Consider the following 18,805-nt stretch of genomic DNA (forward strand, 5'->3'; position numbering starts at 1 on the left):
ACGCCGACATAAAGTGCATTGCAATAGTCTAATCTTGAACTGATTAGCGCATGGATGGCTTTCTCTAGGTCTTGACAGCTTAAAAACATTTTAACTTTGGCCAGTAGACGTAGCTGGAAGAAACTAGTCCTGACAACATTGTCAGTTTGTTTGTCGAACTTCAGATGACTGTCGAAAACCACTCCCAGATTTCTGGCGGTTGGACTGAGTTTTGAAGACAAGGTGCCAAAGCCAGTCGTCACGGCATCCCCAAACACAATGCATTCTGTCTTATCATCATTTAAGTGAAGAAAGTTTAGGGCTAGCCAGTGCTTAATATCAGCAACACAAGCAAACAAAGAATTCTTTGCAATGTGACTGTTAGGCTTCATGGACAGATAGATTTGTAGATCATCTGCATAACAATGAAAAGAAAGGTTGTGCCTTGCAACAATTGACCCAAGTGGTAACATGTATAGGGAAAAGAGAATAGGGCCAAGAATAGAGCCTTGTGGGACCCCACAGGAGAGAGAAGCACTGGAGGAGGACAAGTCACCAACCATAACAGAGTAGGTTGGACTGAGTTTTGAAGACAAGGTGCCAAAGCCGTAAGATAGATACGATATGAACCACTGTAGAGCAGTGCCGTGGATACCAACATAATTGCTCAGGTGTGACAGGAGGACTGAGTGGTCCACCGTGTCGAAGGCTGCCGTAAGGTCAAGCAGTACTAGGACAACAGGGCATTTGGCATCCACAGACTGCGCAATATCATTGTGCACCTTTAACAGTGCAGACTCAGTGCTGTGTCGAGACCTGAACCCAGATTGAAACTTTTCAAGCACAGCATTGTTTTCCAGAAAGGACTGTAATTGTTTAAAAACAACCTTTTCTAGGACCTTAGAAAGGAAGGGCAGATGAGAAACAGGTCTAAAATTTAATAAAACTGAGGGGTCAAGATTGGGCTTTTTAAGAAGGGGCCTGACCACAGCATGTTTAATAGTAGCCAGGAAGGTTCCTAACCTAAGGCATGTGTTAATAAGAACCAGAAGACTTGGCTCCACAGTATTAAAAAACAGATTTTAGCACTTTGGGAGGGACAATATCCAATGGGCAGTTTGTAGGTTTTAAGGATTTCACTATGTCACCTAAAGAAGGAAGAGAAACCAACTCAAATTGGTTGAGTACAGCAGAGTGAGTTGGGCAACAAGCAAGTCCTTATTAACACTCATGTTAAAACTTTTACTAGTGTCTTTTCTGACAGAGTCCACTTTGTCAACAAAATAGCGCAGAAACATCTCACAAGTGGCGGTTGAGACATCAGTCACAGCAGAAATTTATGGCTCAGAATAAACGGTTATAAGGGTGTAACTGGCTGTAATCACAGCATCTTATATATCCAAAGTAACTCTACAAAAAAAGGAATCGACTTACCATTTCTAGACCTGTAACAAGTAATGTCACTTTTTAAAATTGAGACTTTAAAAGTTATTTGACGGGGCCTTCCTGTCCTGGAGCCTCGCCTCCTTCTGGGCACTGATCCGGCACTCGGCTCCTGTCTGAAGGCCTGTAGTCTATATCAAAATATAAAGAGTATGTTTGTATGTCTTTGGTGTTTCGGTCCGCCTGGCAAGACAGTCTTAAAATATACAGGAAAGCCCTCCGCAGTGCCAGGGCAGCCTATTACTCTGCACTAATAGAGGAAAATAAGAACATTCCCAGGTTTCTCTTCAGCACTGTAGCCAGGCTGACAGAGAGCCATAATTCTGTTGAACCATGTATTCCTTTAGCTCTGAACAGTAATGACTTCATGAGCTTCTTTAATGATAAAATTCTAACTATTAGAGACAGAATTCATCGACTCCTGCCGTCAACAGGTACTGTTTTGTCTTCAAACACAGAAACCGTAGAAACTGTTACTCAGTCTGTCGCAGTTTTAGATTGTTTTACTCCTGTTGACCTTCACCAACTAATTTCAATAATTTCATCATCAAAATCATCAACTTGTATTTTAGATCCAATCCCGACTAAGCTGTTTAAAGAAGTATTACCTCTAATTGACTCTTCAGTATTAGACATGATCAATCTCTCTTTATCAACAGGCTACGTACCACAGTCCTTTAAAGTAGCTGTGATAAAACCGCTACTTAAAAAGCCTACTCTTGATCCAGGGGTTTTAGCCAACTATAGACCGATATCCAACCTTCCCTTTCTCTCAAAAACTCTTGAGAAAGCAGTTGCCAATCAGCTGTGCGACTTTCTAAACAATAATAGTTTATTCGAGGATTTCCAGTCAGGATTTAGAGTGCATCATAGCACAGAGACAGCACTGGTTAAAGTTACAAATGACCTTCTAATTGCATCTGATAAAGGATTTGTCTCTGTACTAGTCTTATTGGATCTTAGTGCTGCATTTGACACAATTGACCATGGCATCCTATTGCAGACACTGGAACATTTCATTGGCATTAAGGGAACTGCGCTAAGCTGGTTTAAATCCTACTTGTCAGATTGCTCTCAGTTTGTATGCGTTAATGATGACTCCTCTGTGCTCACTAAAGTCAGCTATGGAGTTCCGCAGGGTTCTGTGCTTGGACCAATTCTATTCAGCTTATATATGCTTCCTTTAGGTAAGATTATCAGGAAGCACTCAATAAATTTTCATTGCTATGCAGATGATACCCAGCTATATTTATCAATGAAGCCGGAAGAAACCAGTCAGTTAACTAGACTACAAGCATGTCTTCATGACATAAAGACCTGGATGACCTGCAATTTTCTGATGCTAAACTCAGACAAAACTGAAGTTATAGTAGTAGGCCCTAAACATCTTAGAATGTCACTTTCTGATGACATAGCAGCTATGGATGGCATTGCGCTGGCCTCCAGCACCACTGTAAAGATTCTGGGAGTCATCTTTGACCAAGACATGTCCTTTCACTCCCATGTAAAACAAATTTCAAGGACTGCCTTTTTTCACCTACGTAAAAACGTCGCAAAAATCAGGCATATTTTATCTCACAATGATGCAGAAAAACTAGTCCATGCATTCGTAACTTCCAGGCTGGATTGTTGCAATTCCTTACTATCAGGCTGCCCAAATTCGTTGCTGAATATTCTCCAGTTGCTCCAGAACGCTGCAGCACGTGTTCTGACAAAAACCAGGAAGCGAGATCATATTTCTCCAATACTCGCCACTTTGCACTGGCTCCCTGTAAAGTTTAGAACAGAGTTTAAAATTCTCCTCCTTACTTACAAAGCCATAAATGGCCAGGCATCTTCTTATCTTAAAGAGCTCATAGTACCTTATTGCCCCACTCGAACACTGCGTTCCCAGGTTCCTAAAGTCTCAAAAAGCAGAACAGGAGTCAGAGCATTTAGCTATCAAGCTCCTCTCCTGTGGAACCATCTTCCAGTCTTTGTCCGGGAGGCAGACACTGTCTCTACATTTAAGAGTAGGCTTAAAACTTTCCTTTTTGATAAAGCTTATAGTGAGGGCTGGCTCAGGCTTGTCCTGGACCAGCCCCTAGTTATGCTGCTATAAGATTAGACTGTCGGGGGACATCCAAAGATACACCGAGCTCCTCTGTCCTTCTGTCCCTCTCCATCCGCACGCTTTCATGTCCTACCACGGTGTGTTACTAACTTAGCTCCTTCCCCGGAGTCTCTGTGCTTTGTCGTCTTGCAGGTTCCCATGGACAGTGGCTGAATCTGGATTGTGGATTGCAGCTGCATCTCCTGCCTTGGCCCTGCCTGACATCCACTGCAACTGCTACTGCTATTATTACATCCACTGTCACTGTTACTGTGATTGCATGTCTGTCTCTCTGTCTCTCTGTCTGTCTGTCTGTCTGTCTGTCTGTCTGTCTGTCTGTCTGTCTCTCTCTCTCTCTCTCTCTCTGACTGCATTTCTGTCTGTCTGTCTGTCTGTCTGTCTGTCTGTCTGTCTGTCTGTCTGTCTCACTCTCCCTCTCTTGCTCTTCCTCTCTCACCCAACCGGTCGAGGCAGATGGCCGCCCACCCAGAGTCTGGTTCTGCTCGAGGTTTCTGCCTGTTAAAAGGAAGTTTTTCCTCGCCACTGTCGCCAAGTGCTTGCTCATGGGGGAATTGTTGGTTTCTTTGTAGATAAAAGAGCTTGGTCTGTACCAGCTCTATATGGAAAGTGTCCTGAGACAACTTCTGTTGTGATTTGGCGCTATACAAATAAAATTGAATTGAATTGAATTGAATTGAATTGAAATTGAATTATGTCAGGTTTTATTTCGCCATTTTATTATTCAAATATGTTACACAATTATTATTTTCAAATACGTTATGATATTCATGTTATTTTCTGTACTACAGTGAGACCTTTGGTCACTATGTTTTTAATCTTTATGACTTTATTTTGTTGCTGTGTTCATTGGTTTAGATTATTGCATCATGTGTGTTGCTGCATTATTCATGTTTATGTTTTATCTTTATGAATTTTGTCATCTATACGATCACTGGTTAACTTTTGAGGTTTTCAATTTTACACTTATATTCCTATTGTTTGTGTTGACATGATGTCAAAAGGGGGGATTGTTACAGGGAACATCTTGTTTAACACTCTAACATCCTGTTTTATGCTCTGGCATACAAAAACATCTTGTCACTGTGATAGAAGGCCTGACTCTTAGCCCTGAGTCATAAATATCATATCCCCAGAGACAATCAGTAGTGGCAAACAAGATGTTCATGGCACCTCTCCTCCTTATTTACGATGTCTGCAAATATTATCTTCACGCCTGACACAACACACAGACACACATATGGATTACTTATCACATGGTTAGAGGCTGGTACTTGAAGATGTCTAGAATGTCCTGAACTGATTAATGTGTGGGGCTGGTCAATCCCAACTCCTTAAATGTGAATGATTGTCTGTGAACGGTGCTCATTCTGGCTGAGATCCTGAGGGAGCTCTGTCAGTCTGAGTCCAGCGCTGCATTGCTTTACCTGTGACCTACAATAAATACTTTGACTGTGAACTGAAGACTTCTCCAGACCGTTCTTGAGCTTCCAATAAAGAGCCGAGCTTCAAAGCTAACAAGAGCAATGTCCAATGACTCTAGCTCTTCAGATGATAACGAGGAAGATGATATGACACATTTACATGTTCCTGATTCTCTTCCAGTTTCTCAGCAGGCGCTTATTTCTGAGCAGAGATCTGATGATTCTCTGGGTGACATGTTTGACCAGACGAGGCCTAGCAGTGAAGCTAAAAGTGCTGCCTCTGGTTACTTCCTGCAAAATGATGTGTTGGTGCGTAAATGGGTTCCCCAAGGGGTAGACTGTGTGGATGATCCAGTTATCCAGATAGTGGTGCCACTTAAATACCGGAATGATGTGTTGAAGACTTCCGGGTCAACAACCCACAAATATGAGAAACGGAATGACACTCGCTTGTTTTGGTTCTCGATTTTAGTTTGAAATCAGACACGAGCACAGAAAAGCATATGTTGTGTTCTCGTGCTGGCATGCTGATAAGTAGGATGACGACGATGATGATGATGATGATGATGACTCGATATTGATGGTGGGATACTGGTTACCGGTGCTACATGTTGAGGATGCAGCCTGTTCACCAGAGTGGGATGCTAGTACGCTGGACGACCGCACTGAATGCTGGTATGGTGATTGTGTCATGTCTGCTTGTAACTATTGGAAATGAGGCTATTGCAGACACATCTTCATCATAACTGCATTTAGTGTGGTTGTTCAGCATACCAGTATCCCACTCAGGTAAAGAAGGTGCTGAACATCAGCAGCTCTAGCCACTTTAATGCCCAATGGGGTATTATGATTTGGAGTCCCAGCAGGTAATGATCCATCAGCAGTGAGAATGTGGTAAAGTCCCTATTTTCTTGAAATGAACAGTTTGCCCCAAAGTAAAAATTTGTCCAAGTCTTAAATTCCAGTACTTCTGCATTCATGCCTCTTGGTGAGAAGGAGAGAGAGAAACTCTGCCACCCAGCCACTTTCATGCATACTTCAGGGTTTGTGAGAAAAGTGACATGTGTCGTTTTAGAAAGCTAAGATGATCTCTGCGCCTTCCACAGGTCATGATGCTCACTATAACAGTGTACAGAATGGCTCATTAAAAATCAGTTCTGGTTTAATTGAAGGGTGTTGTTTGTTTGGCCTACAGCTCCAGCAGATGAGATGCACCCAAAGCCAACGAAACAGTCGGCTCTGAGGAAGCTCTGAAATGTGAAAGACATCACTTATCCAGGTAAACTAGCTGGCTGCATACATTCTGTGATCATAAATGTCATGAATGAATTAAGACAGTCAGGGATTTTCATATTCACCTTCAAATTCCAGCTTTGCTGCTGAGAAATGTACAGTATATAACATTTACACTTGAGTTGCAAGTGAATGTTATGTTTCATTTGCAGTTAATTTTTTCTCCAATTCTATGAATTGAGATCCCCAAGAGTGTTGGCTTTGTGGATTGGCACTTTTGTGTTTTTCATGGCTATTGTCATCAAAGATGTATGTTATGATACAGTATGTCTTTTATATCTTTTGTTCTAGTTGTCCAGTTGTCACATTAGTTAACTGTAACATTAGTTACATGAGTAAGGTGGCTTTAAGTGAATTAGGGAAATTTAATAAATGCACATAAACATCTGAAAAGTCAAAAACATCAACATAGATTAGGTCTCTAAAAGTCAATAAGACAATCGAAGTACACTGTTAAAATTAAAAATAACTCTTTTTTTTCTGAGCCTCCCAATGGTAACATCTCTGCCTTTCACTCAGCTGCATCCACAAAAATGGATTTGTTCCTTGATGCCTTGAGGGACAGAGGGATACCTGAGGAGAACCTTGAGAAAATGTTGCATGACAAGGTAACTCATATCTGAACAAGCCTGTCATATATTAATTAACATATATTAACATATTAATTCAAAGCTCCCACTTAAATAAGACATACCTGGTTAGATCACCTGTCTTGATCTCATATTCATGTTAATACAAATTTGGGCCCAAACACCAATAGCGGCAAAGACCCCTTTAAAAGTGAAGGGATTCTATTTCCATTTTCCATACACATTGCATTTTGGTGAGCCAAAAAAAATTCTCCAAAACTATCCAAAACGGTGAGAATTAAGACAATTGATTATTTTTGGGCCACATATGAGACACAATAGGAGAAGGTTATTCATCACTACTCATTGCTCAAGACACATCCTTTCTACTTTTACATTGTCCAAAACATTCAGATGATGATGATGAATATTGAGGCTGTAACTACAGCATATCCTGACGTGCACAGGGGTTCAAGGACTCATTCAAATCATTTTTTTTGTTTTGTTTTTAACTCTGGCAGGTGGACCAAGATGTTGCCAGGATGATGGATGATGTAACCCTGTTAAAGTATATTCCTCATTTTGGAGATTGTGTATTTGCCAAAAATTGGACCAGCTCATCTTCAGCAGTAGCTGTGATCAATGCAGAGAAAAAAAGGACCTTATAGAACGCTTACGATCTAAAATGAAACTTCCAAGCTGCAGTCAAACATCACCAAGCTCTGCAAGTCATACTTGCCAAGGATGTGGTTTGGGGAACAAGAATGCTGAGCGAAAAACAAGAAAAATAGAAATGGATTGGATGAATTATGAAAGTGGTTATTTCAGGCAGGTGCAGGCAGGTGAGGAGACCAACAGGTGAAGGCACAAGAGGGATAATTGTCAGGAAAGATGATACTTTAAACAAAATTTTAGAGAATGGAAAGACAATATTTTTCCCCAATGGGAAATCTCCAAAAGCAAGAGTTGAGGACTTTGACTTTACCATGTGTGTTATGGGCTCAGAGGAACCCTTACTTGGCACAGTCACAATTGGGAAGTTGTATGAAACAACTCATCATCAAATACTCAGGCTGTACGTTTGTTCAAAGAAAAGAGAAAGTGATTATTCAAATGATTTCACGATACCAGTTGAAACACTAGAGAGACCACAGTCAACAGATTTGACAGAGAGATCTCAGACAGCAAAGGCGACTGTCGGGGGACATCCAAAGATACACCGAGCTCCTCTGTCCTTCTGTCCCTCTCCATCCGCACGCTTTCATGTCCTACCACGGTGTGTTACTAACTTAGCTCCTTCCCCGGAGTCTCTGTGCTTTGTCGTCTTGCAGGTTCCCATGGACAGTGGCTGAATCTGGATTGTGGATTGCAGCTGCATCTCCTGCCTTGGCCCTGCCTGACATCCACTGCAACTGCTACTGCTATTATTACATCCACTGTCACTGTTACTGTGATTGCATGTCTGTCTCTCTGTTGTGTCAACTCACAACATCTTCCCACATCTTCCTCTGATACCATGTTACCTCATTTCTCTTCCACCTCACTATCCTGGGACAGCCCTTTGTCTAGCTCCAGCCCTGTCATGCACTAAAATGGGCCATTAATCTTGAGTTTTATTTCAAGCCCAACTTCTCAGACCTCTAAACCCTCTGAGGCTCAGATATTAAATCAATCCTTTGATGAGGAAGTCTTTTTTCTTGGTGATGATGGAAACATTTCCTTTGATGTTCTTTGTGACACAGTGGTTTATGAGCCCTCTGCTAAGTTCCAACCTTTCACCCATAAACTGTGTGTCACCATCACTGCGCACTGGGATTGAATCGGCAACACTTGAAATCATAAATCAGGAAGCACGTTCTACACCTCAGCAACCTTATCTGCAAATAATTTTGAGAATTTCTATGACAATCCACAGAACATTGTTGAGAAACAGCTCATTACTATTCGTGCAGTGGATTGTGTGTCTGACATGATTCAGGCATTTTCAGATGAGAATATACTAGATGCCAACATTGAATTTAGGAGTGTAATGCAAAGTGGTAAGATAGAGACTGGAGTTGGAAGCGGGCTTGTTAGGGACTGTTACTGATTTTTGGAACACTTTCTATACATCAAGAACCTCAGGAACCACATACAAGATCCCAAACTTATATCATGCTTTTCAAGAAGAGCAGTGGAAAGCTGTTGCCCGGATTGTAGCCTTTGGCTGGCAGAGATTCAAATACTTGCCTATTCAACTAGCGCCGCCATTTCTTTATGAAGTTCTTTCCGTGTCGTCGCCAAACTGCAACCTAATGGAGACGTTTTTCAACTATATTGGTCCTACAGAGAAGGATGTACTTTCAGAGGCTTTGAATGATTTCGAGGGAGCCAATATGGAAAAGCTGCTCACCATTCTTAGCAGCCACAACTGCTCCTCTCTTCCAACAAAACACAATCTACAAAGATTGCTGGAAGAAATCGCAAACAAAGAGTTGGTCCAACAGCCAGCGTTCATAATAAAGTGCTGGAAACCAGTCCTGGAAAGTATGGGAAAGTCTTTGAGTGGTGGAGTGCTGGACAAGATCCTCTCTGATCTTCAGCCAAAGGCAAGAAGTGTCACAAAATACATTAACTTTCCAGAATCATTGTCACCAGCAGAAAGGGCCATGTCTCATCATCTCCTGAGATTTGTCAGAGAACTTGGGCAGAGAGAGCTTGGTCTGTTCCTTTGATTCTGCACTGGATGTGACCTTTTTTTGTTAAAAATCATTGAAGTTACCTTCACAGACACCATCATGTCTGAGGCCTGCAGACGGCCTGTGGCCCACACCAGTACTTGTGTCTTGGAAATTGCCACCAACTACAGCACTTATTCAGATTTCAAGTCTGGGTTTCTTTCTGTCTTGCAAAGTGGTGTGTGGGTGATGGATATGGCCTGAAAGTGATAAGTTAAGACAGTGTTATGAGGACCATATGTTATTTTCTATCCAGAAATTAGTTTTCCAGTTTTTTATTCAGATTTGAAGTCAAGAGTTACTTTCAGTCTTGCAAAGTAGAATGTGGGTGATGGATATCATCTAAAAAGACTGTTATGAAGATTATGTGTTATGGTGTATGCAAAAATGACAGTGGCGGCCCAAGCATTTCAGAGACTACAACATATTGTTCTTAGAGGAATAATAGGAATGTGGACATTTACATTTCAGCACCAAACCTAACGCTGTGTTTTTACAGTTCTGGTTTTATGCAGCTTAATTTCAATAAGTTGTTGCCAATTTCATAGTTCTTATGTTGTGATGCACACAATTTTGATAAAATATTTTTGTATTCTGTTTTGTATCAAAACAATTTATACTTAACTGTCTCTCGAATTTCATTTTACAGTAAATGAAATGTTTACATTTCAGCACCAGACCTCATGTTTTTTTCAAGTTCTGCTTTTACGCAGCTTCATTGGAATAACAAGTTGTCAATTTCCCAGTTTTCATGTTGTGATGCACATAATGTTGATGAAATATTTTTGTATTCTGTTTTGTATCAAAACAATTTATACTTAACTGTTTCAAACTTATGTACCTCTTGAATCTTATTTTACATTATTATTTTGTATAGTATGTTGATATGAATACTGATTTCTCATCATAACCATATGGAATTAAGGGAACCAGTGGGATTGTGGTTATTTGCATAGAGGTGGCTGCCTTTACTTTGCAGCTTTTATGCTGTTTTGAGAATCTTTAATAAATGCACATTTAAAAGTATAGTTAACTAGGTCTAGGTGTAAATAACATGTTCTGTTCATAGTTAATCTGTTTAAAGAAATATTTGTATTTATATTTAAAAATAGAGTTCAACATTAGCAGGTGTCATGTCATGTTCCATTTCAAATTGTACATTTCTCAAATAACAATGTTATTGAATCTTAATAGGAATTTGACAGTGGAATAGGTTCAGCTCCACTTTAATCAAAAGTAAGTGCCTTGGATAAGGTTTAAAGTAATGCTGTGGCCATCACACATTCTCCAAACATTCAAAAGATAAAGACAAATCTCTTGGCTAACATCTCTCTGTAGACATTTTAAACCATCCATCCATCCATCATTTTCCGCTTCATCTGAGGCTGGCTTGTGTGTTGTCTTGCTTAAACTTATAATAAGCAAATGAGGTGTGATAGCTGTTTTTTTATATTTACTTCATTTGGCACAGAACCCAGTTCCCTGCAACATGCATGGGCACATAACACTCCCTCCTGGCGGGGCTCCTGTGCATGCTTCCCATTACTGTGGCCTGCTGGGTAATGGAGTTCTTATCCAACACAACTCATAACATCACATCTTTCCTCCTATAAAGAAATAATGTTTACCCCTTTAAAACAAAGCCATGCTAAACTTTGTATTTCCTCATAAGCATTGTAACTTTACTTGTAAACAACTTTTCCATTTACACATTGTTTCTTTCAATCGAAAAAAATATTAAGTGCAAACTCTAAGCATCAGAACACAAACTTAGATTCATGTCAACTTTTTTTTTCCATTTACGTCAACATTTTTTTTCTTTTCTTTTTTTTTAACATCAACATTTTTTTTTCTATCTGTCAATGAACTTAAAGGTCCATGTTGCTCCTTTGTGCAGCAACTTGCAATATTAAAGAGTCCCTAGCAACTCTCGATCAGCCTCTGAGGTGGCTGAACATGTCTCTTAGGTCTAGACCATCTTTCAACAGCTGTTGATCTCAACAGTTTGGAAGGTTTCACAGCAGCTGGTGATGCAGACGCTGCTGTCTGACCACAGTCAGTGTTGTCAGGCCCACTGTTGGTTAGCTCTGTGGGTTCCGCCGTGTCCTGCTGAACTACATCCTGGGCTGTAGTGTCCTTAGTAGTCAGCTGTAGTTGAGGATCCGTGCGATTCCTCCTCAGAGACAATCCATTCTCAGTCTGGATCCTGTAGGAGCATGGAGCAACTTCCTCCTCCACCTGTCCCACTTGTCTCCATGTGCCTGTAGAGATGTTCCTGAGGCGCACCACGTCTCCAGGCTTCATCTTAGGCAGGTGTTTTGCCGTTCGATCAAACCACTGTTTTTGTTTCACTTTGTGTCCCTCCTTTGTTATTCTGACTTTGTGTGCATTTTTGGGTGTCAGCAAGTCCTCATTTACAGGCAAGTTGGAGCGAATGCGCCTACCCATCAGCATTTGGGCTAGTGATAGTCCGTTCTGTAGAGGCGCACTCCGGTAGATCAGTAAGCTTTTCTGAAAGTCATCTCTGTCCATCGCTTTTTTCATCATGTTTTTTTACTATTTTCACAGAACTTTCTGCCAAGCCGTTGGACTTTGGGTAGGTAGGACTTGATGTAAAGAGTCTAAACCCCCATTCTTTGGCAAAGGCAGCAAACTCACAGCTAGAAAACTGGGGCCCATTGTCCGAAAACAATTCACATGGGACTCCATGTCTAGCGAAGACAGTCTTGAGGTAGCTGATCACTGCTTTGCTCGATGTTGATTGCAACGCTTCAACTTTGGGATAGTTTGAGAAGTAGTCCGTGACCACTATGTAACTCTTTCCATCACAGTAAAATAAGTCAGTTCCAACCTTGTAATAAGGTCTGTGGGGCACCGGATGAGTCATCAGCGGCTCAGCTGGTTGTTTTGGCCTGTGGGTGCAGCAAAGTTCACATGACGCTGTTGTCTGGCTGATATCCTGATTGATTCTTGGCCAGTACATTACCTCCCTCGCCCTGCGTTTACACTTGACTTCTCCAAGGTGGCCTTCCTGTATCTTTTGAAGCATTTGTTTACATAGTGAGGATGGAATGACACATTTGATCCCCTTCAACACTATGCCATCCACCACTGCAAGCTCTGCTCTGCAATTCCAGTAGTCTTGTATTTTTACAGGGCAGTCCTTCTTGTTTTCAGGCCAACCTGTCTGTACTGTGCTCTTGAGTTCTTTCATTGTTTCGTCTGCATTAGTCTCTCTCCGTATTTGTTCTGTTCTGTCCGCAGTTACTGGCAGAGACGTCACAATCATGTCCACATATGCCTGTATTTCTGCGCTTTTCTCGCTGTCTGCACATTCCTCCTTATCCACTGCTCTAGACAAGGTGTCGGCGGTGTGCATGTATTTTCCCTGTGTGTATATCATGTGCAGGTCGTATTTTTGCAGCCTGATTAGCATGCGCTGTATCCGTACAGGACAGTCATTCAAAGGTTTGGACATGATGGACACCAACGGTTTATGGTCGGTTTCTACTTCAAAAGTTCGACCATAGACGTATTGATGGAAACGCTCACATGCATACATGCTCGCTAACAGTTCCTTTTCAATTTGAGCGTACCTGGTCTCGGCGCTTGTCAAGGCTCTGGATGCATAGGCAACAGGTAGCCAGTGCTCATCGTGTTGCTGTGGCAGCACCGCTCCCAGGCCATACTGTGACGCGTCTGCTGAGATTCTGGTACTCTTCTCTGGGTAGTAGAACTTTAACACAGGCTCCTGTGTCAGAATCTCTTTCAGTTTCAGAAAGCTTTGTTCCTGCTCATGGGACCAGATCCATTCATTCTTTTGATCTGGAAGACTCCTGAGAGGTGCTGACTGTGTTGGCAGCTGTGGGACGAACTTGGCGAGATAGGTGATCATCCCCAGGAACCGTCTGACCTCATCTTTGTTGTTTGGTCTTTCCATATTGTTGATTGCTGATGTTTTTCTTGGGTCTGGCTTCACCCCCTCTTCACTGACGACATCTGTGTGTCTTCACTCCGAACTCTCATGTTCGGAGTGTCTTCACTCCGAACTCTCATTTGTCTTTGTTAAGTTTCAGATTCACTTCTCTTACCTTGTCTAGCACTTGTCTCAGTCTTTTGTCGTGTTCTTCTCAAGTAGACCCCCAGACTATGATGTCATCCATCATTGTCTCTACTCCTGGTATGTGTTCAAAAATCATGTGAATAGTCTTATGGTAGACTTCAGGCGCTGACAAGATACCATAGGGCAGATGAAGAAATCTGTACCTGCCCTCAGGCGTGTTAAATGTGCACAGCCTCGAACTCTCCTCATCTAGCCTCAGCTGCCAGAAACCTGACGAAGCATCTAGTTTACTGAACCATTTAGCTCCAGCAAACTGTGCCATGATTTCTTCTCTGGTTGGTAACTTAAAATGTTCTCTTTTGATTGCTCTGTTTAAGTCCCTTGGGTCCAAGCACGTTCTCAGAGCACCTGTGGTCTTTTGCACAATGACCAGTGAGTGTTTTTACAGGGTGAATTTTGCTTTTCACAGTCAGTGTTTTTAGTCTTCTGTAGATAACAGGTTTGCATGGGTACCTGTGTCTAACTTGAATGGTATTATCGTCTCATTCATTTCGATTGGCATGATCCACTCCTCTTTTCCAGTTGCGCAAACCTGCACCACATCCACAATGAACTCCTCATCATCCTCATCTTCCTCATCAACTGTGTGAACTTTCTGTTTTGAAGCTGCTTTGCAACATTTAGCAGAGTGATTGCTCCGTCCACAGTTGTTACAGGATTTTCCAAATGCAGGACATGATTTTGGCTTGTGGCTGCCTCCACATTTACCACATTTGAACTCTGTAGATTTCTCCTCTGTTCTTTGTGTACTGTATGCACTGTTGTTTCTGGTGCTCTACATACTGACACATTTGTCTAGTGTAAATCCAGTCTCTCTGAGCAGTCTTTCTCTGAGTGCATTAGCCAATATGCCCCAAATGATTCTGTCTCTCACCAGTGAGTCTCTCAAAGTGCCAAATTCACATGTTTTGCTTAGTGTGTGAAGCTCTGCTAAGTACTGATCAAAAGGTACTCCTTGCTTTTGGTCATGGGTGAAAAACTTGTACCTCTCAAAGGTCACATTCTGACAGGCACAAAGTACTCTTCAAACTTTATCATTAGCTCTACCAAAGTCAGATTAGCTTCATCCAGCTGAAAGCTATTATATATGTCCAAAGCATCTTCTCCTATAACATGCAAAAGGATGTGAGCTTTCAGTTTTTCATCATCACCCCCTGCTCTGCTTGCTGCTAGATATATATTAAATCTTTGCTTGAAACGCTTCCAGTTATCAGCAAGATTACCAGTCAGTTGCATTGAAGTGGGCGGACTTAGCTTATCCATGACTGTACATCGGGGTACCAGGACGTCCTCAGCCCTCTCCTGTTGCTGGTTGTCCTCCAATGCGGGCACAAGATCCTCTTCTACTTGTTTGATCTCTCCCTCATCCCCTGCTTCACTTCCACTGCCGCCTGTAGCCATCACACGCTGTAGCAAACTCTGTTAGCATGTCGCTTTCGTAGCACGTTTCACTCATGCGAGCGGAGACTTTTTCTTGTTTTTTTTTTTTTTTCGTTCCGTGGCTCCCCTGTGGCAAATCTTCCGTCCGAAACTGCTCACAGCCACTTCTGACACCATGTGTTGTCTCGCTTAAACTTATAATAAGCAAATGAGGCGTGATAGCTGTTTTTTTTTATATTTACTTCATTTGGCACAGAACCCAGTTCCCTGCAACATGCATGGGCACATAACACTCCCTCCTGGCGGGGCTCCTGCGCATGCTTCCCATTACTGTGGCCTGCTGGGTAATGGAGTTCTTATCCAACACAACTCATAACATCACAGCTTGCAAAGGCAGCAGTCTAAGTAGGACTAATCAGGCATCCCTCTCCCCAGACACTTCCTCCAGCTCTTCCGGGGGGATCCCAAGGTGTTTCCCAGGCCAGCGGAGACACATAGTCCCTCCAGTCTGTCCTGGGTCTTCACCAGGGCCTCCTCCTGGTGGGACATGCCCTGAACACCTCCCCAGGGAGGCATCCAGGGGGCATCCAAACTAGACGCTGGAACCACCTCATCTGGCTCCTCCTGATGTGGAGGATCAGCAGTTCTACTCTGAGCTCCGTTCTTTATTCTAAAGAAAGAGCTGACCTTTTAAACTCGATATAGAAATGAATACCCAGCAATTATTTGACATTTTTGTTTTTTAATGTAAAGTAGAAAACATGACCTGATCAAGCATTGATCCAGTGAGGTACACAACATCTCTGCTTACTGGACTGTATCTTGTTAGACACATGTATTCCATGTTGTTTCAGCAATTTCTATTTCCGCAATGATGTAGTAATTGACACCCTTGAAAAATAGCACTCACACAACCAAGAGAGTAAATGAGTATGAGTGCAAAAACATTATACACCTTGAAGAAAAAATAATGCAATTTGCACCTGAGCGTAGCAGTGTTAAGCCATGTACCATGTCTTAAAGTAACTGCAGGTCTGTCAGGTACATTTGAATCTTTACTGAAAAAACAAAATGCTATTATTTTCTTGAATAAGAACATGCAAACAATCCAGATATTCAAAATCAACATGTGATCATTATGCCTTCCCACTGGTAATCTCAAGAACACTGTGAGGCTCACTTCGACTTAAGGATGAACTGATTACATTTTGGTGGTCAAAGGTCAAGGTCACTGTTACCTCACAAAACACATTGTGGTCCATCACTTCAAAATTCATCAACTAATTATGGCAAACTTTTAAACAAATGTTTGATTGGAGGTTCATGGAGGTATGCAACTCAGTGGTGGCAATTTTAGTTTACTGATGCATTGAAGTTTTGTGCAAAAGTAATGTCCTGATAAGAAACAATCAGAAAGCAAATACATGAAAAACACTGGGAACTGGGGCATTAGCAAAGTAAGGACTATTCTGGCCCTGAGAGATGTGCTCTTATCAAGGGCCTCAGCTCTCTGTACAGTCTGGTTGCCTCAATAGCATTATGGCCAGTCTGAAGATTATGCTCTGCCTTCACTAAAACAATGAGCTCATACAGGCCTGGATCACAGACAATCTCAGTTTTCCAAAGGCAGACCTCTGCTTCTAATATGATGTCCAGTCTTTCAAAGTCCACTGGATGGAGGTAGTCCTGTGCCTGGTAGAGTTCTGGCACATGATACATGAGAAAAGGTTTTCCATGAAACAAGTCATGTCCAGTAGAACCTGGTCGGATCCGGTGGGTGTTCCACATTCTCGCCAGTGTCCAACTCCTTCCGTAAAATAAGACAAAATAAGAGTGAGTGAGTGAGTGAGTGAGTGAGTGAGTGAGTGAGTGAGTTCAAGTTCAAGTTGACTTTATTTGTACCCATAGGTAGATTTGTTTTGCAGTAAAAACAGAGGTGGCATCTCCCACACACCCACACATTTAGCCAGGACATATACCGACAATTCAAGATCAATATTATCACCAAGGCAGGAGACAATAAAAACAAGGTGAAATTTCTAATAAATAGAACTAAATAAATAAAAGATAGACCTCAATACCGTGCATTAAAACTTATTCAAGAGAGAGACAGTAGCAGGGACAAAGCTGTTCCTATAGCAAGTGGTCCGAGTTCTGGGTACTATTAATCTGCGCCCAGATGGCAACAGCTGGAACTCACTCGCTAAAGGATGGGAGGCATCACTAGAAATGGAGCTGGCGAGCCGCTGCAACTGTCTGGTATACAAGTGATATTGAGTGATTTTGATGCAAGTGAGTGAGTGAGGGAGATTGATTCTGGTTACCTGAATGATATCAAGAAAGCAGAAATGAATGTGTCCCCACCAGTTTTCAATCCTTTGATTTGCAGTACTTCTTCCTTGGAGAACACAAGGTCCATGAACTGTGCCATTTTCATCCTCAGGCAGAAAATACTGTAATCTATTGACATGTACATTCTCAGTACCAAGATCAGATCTGATTATTTTTGGACAACCCCCACACTCACTAACAGCATGAATAAAATATGCAGCAACAACCTCCGGTTTGCTGTTCGTGAAGTTTGCTTCCATCCAGATGACATGTCATGAGAAGCCATCAATGCAGCCATTTATTCCAATGCCAAACGGCGTGAGTTTATCGTAGGAGTCCATGTGCCAAATGTAATTTGGTCCCGGGACACTGTAATGCCTTCTTCTGAGTCTCCTCCGTCTTCTCTGCTGTGTACCTTCGGGGTCCAGAACAGACTGCACTTCATACACCAGGTTTCTAGTGACCTGCAATCCTGCTGATCTGCATCGCTCAGTCATCATCCAATAGCCATGCAGTTGTCCAGGACCACTTAGCTGGTCAGCTATATAGTTTATAACAACATCAGGTGCACTTTGATTGCGCCGCCGATAAAGTTGAAGCCTTGCTAGCAGTCTTCTTAGATGACGTACAGTAATGCGTACATTGTGTCGAACTGCAAGGCATAAAGCTATTTCAGCCTGTGTAAGGCCGCGATTAAAAAGATGCGTGATGTGATACAGATACAGATGCAGGAAGAATGAGTAAGCTGACAAAAAGTTAATTTGTTTATAAGAGCTTCTGCCTCAGCACCACAAGATACTCAAAAGCAGAATACTTAGGCTACGTTCCCACCAAACGCGATGAAACAAGATCGCGCCGCAAGATTACATACAAAGTCAATGCAAAGACGCGATGTGAAGCGTCATTTTGCCGGGCGACGCGATGGCCGCGATTGCGCGGCGCGATAGACGCGTTGGCCGCGAAAATCGCTCTCATCGTCGCCCCATCGCTTCATCGCTCGAGTTGAAATTATTGAACTTTTGCGGCGGATTCGCGTGAAGACGCGCCGCAACAGCCTATCACCGTTGAGATCGTCATCGACGTGCTGACGTACGGACGTGGTCAACGAGAGAATGAAATGGCGGAAGAAATGTTGTTGGGCGGGCTTGTCGCGCAACGCGATGATGCCGCAAGGGATTTTTGTGCCAGCGTCAAAACTGGAGCGTCTGGCGCAACGCGATTTCATTTGAGGCGTTTGGTGGGAACGTAGCCTTAGTCCCAGCCACGGTGTGTTCAGAGTCTCTGTAAAAATGGAATTACTGGGTCTGTAGATCCTTGAGATGGTCCGTCTCGTCTGTCAAACATGGGTCCGTCTCATCTGATGGAGCTGTACGCCAAACAAACAACACCCTTCCATTAAACCAGAACTGATTTTTAATGAGCCATTCTGTACACTG

General features: G+C 42.3%; 1 protein-coding gene across 1 annotated transcript; it reads left to right on the forward strand.

Annotated features, from left to right (window-relative positions):
* Window positions 1-2,593: 2,593 nt before the first annotated feature.
* Window positions 2,594-3,466, forward strand: LOC139345631 (uncharacterized; the record flags this gene model as incomplete). The annotated part of the gene is made up of 1 exon (XM_070984375.1): window positions 2,594-3,466. A coding segment is annotated over one exon (873 nt), but the record flags the coding sequence as incomplete, so codon positions are not given.
* Between the last annotated feature and the right edge of the window lie 15,339 nt (window positions 3,467-18,805).

This window comes from Chaetodon trifascialis, chromosome 17, assembly GCF_039877785.1.
Source record: "Chaetodon trifascialis isolate fChaTrf1 chromosome 17, fChaTrf1.hap1, whole genome shotgun sequence".
Classification (NCBI taxonomy): Eukaryota; Metazoa; Chordata; class Actinopteri; order Chaetodontiformes; family Chaetodontidae; genus Chaetodon; species Chaetodon trifascialis.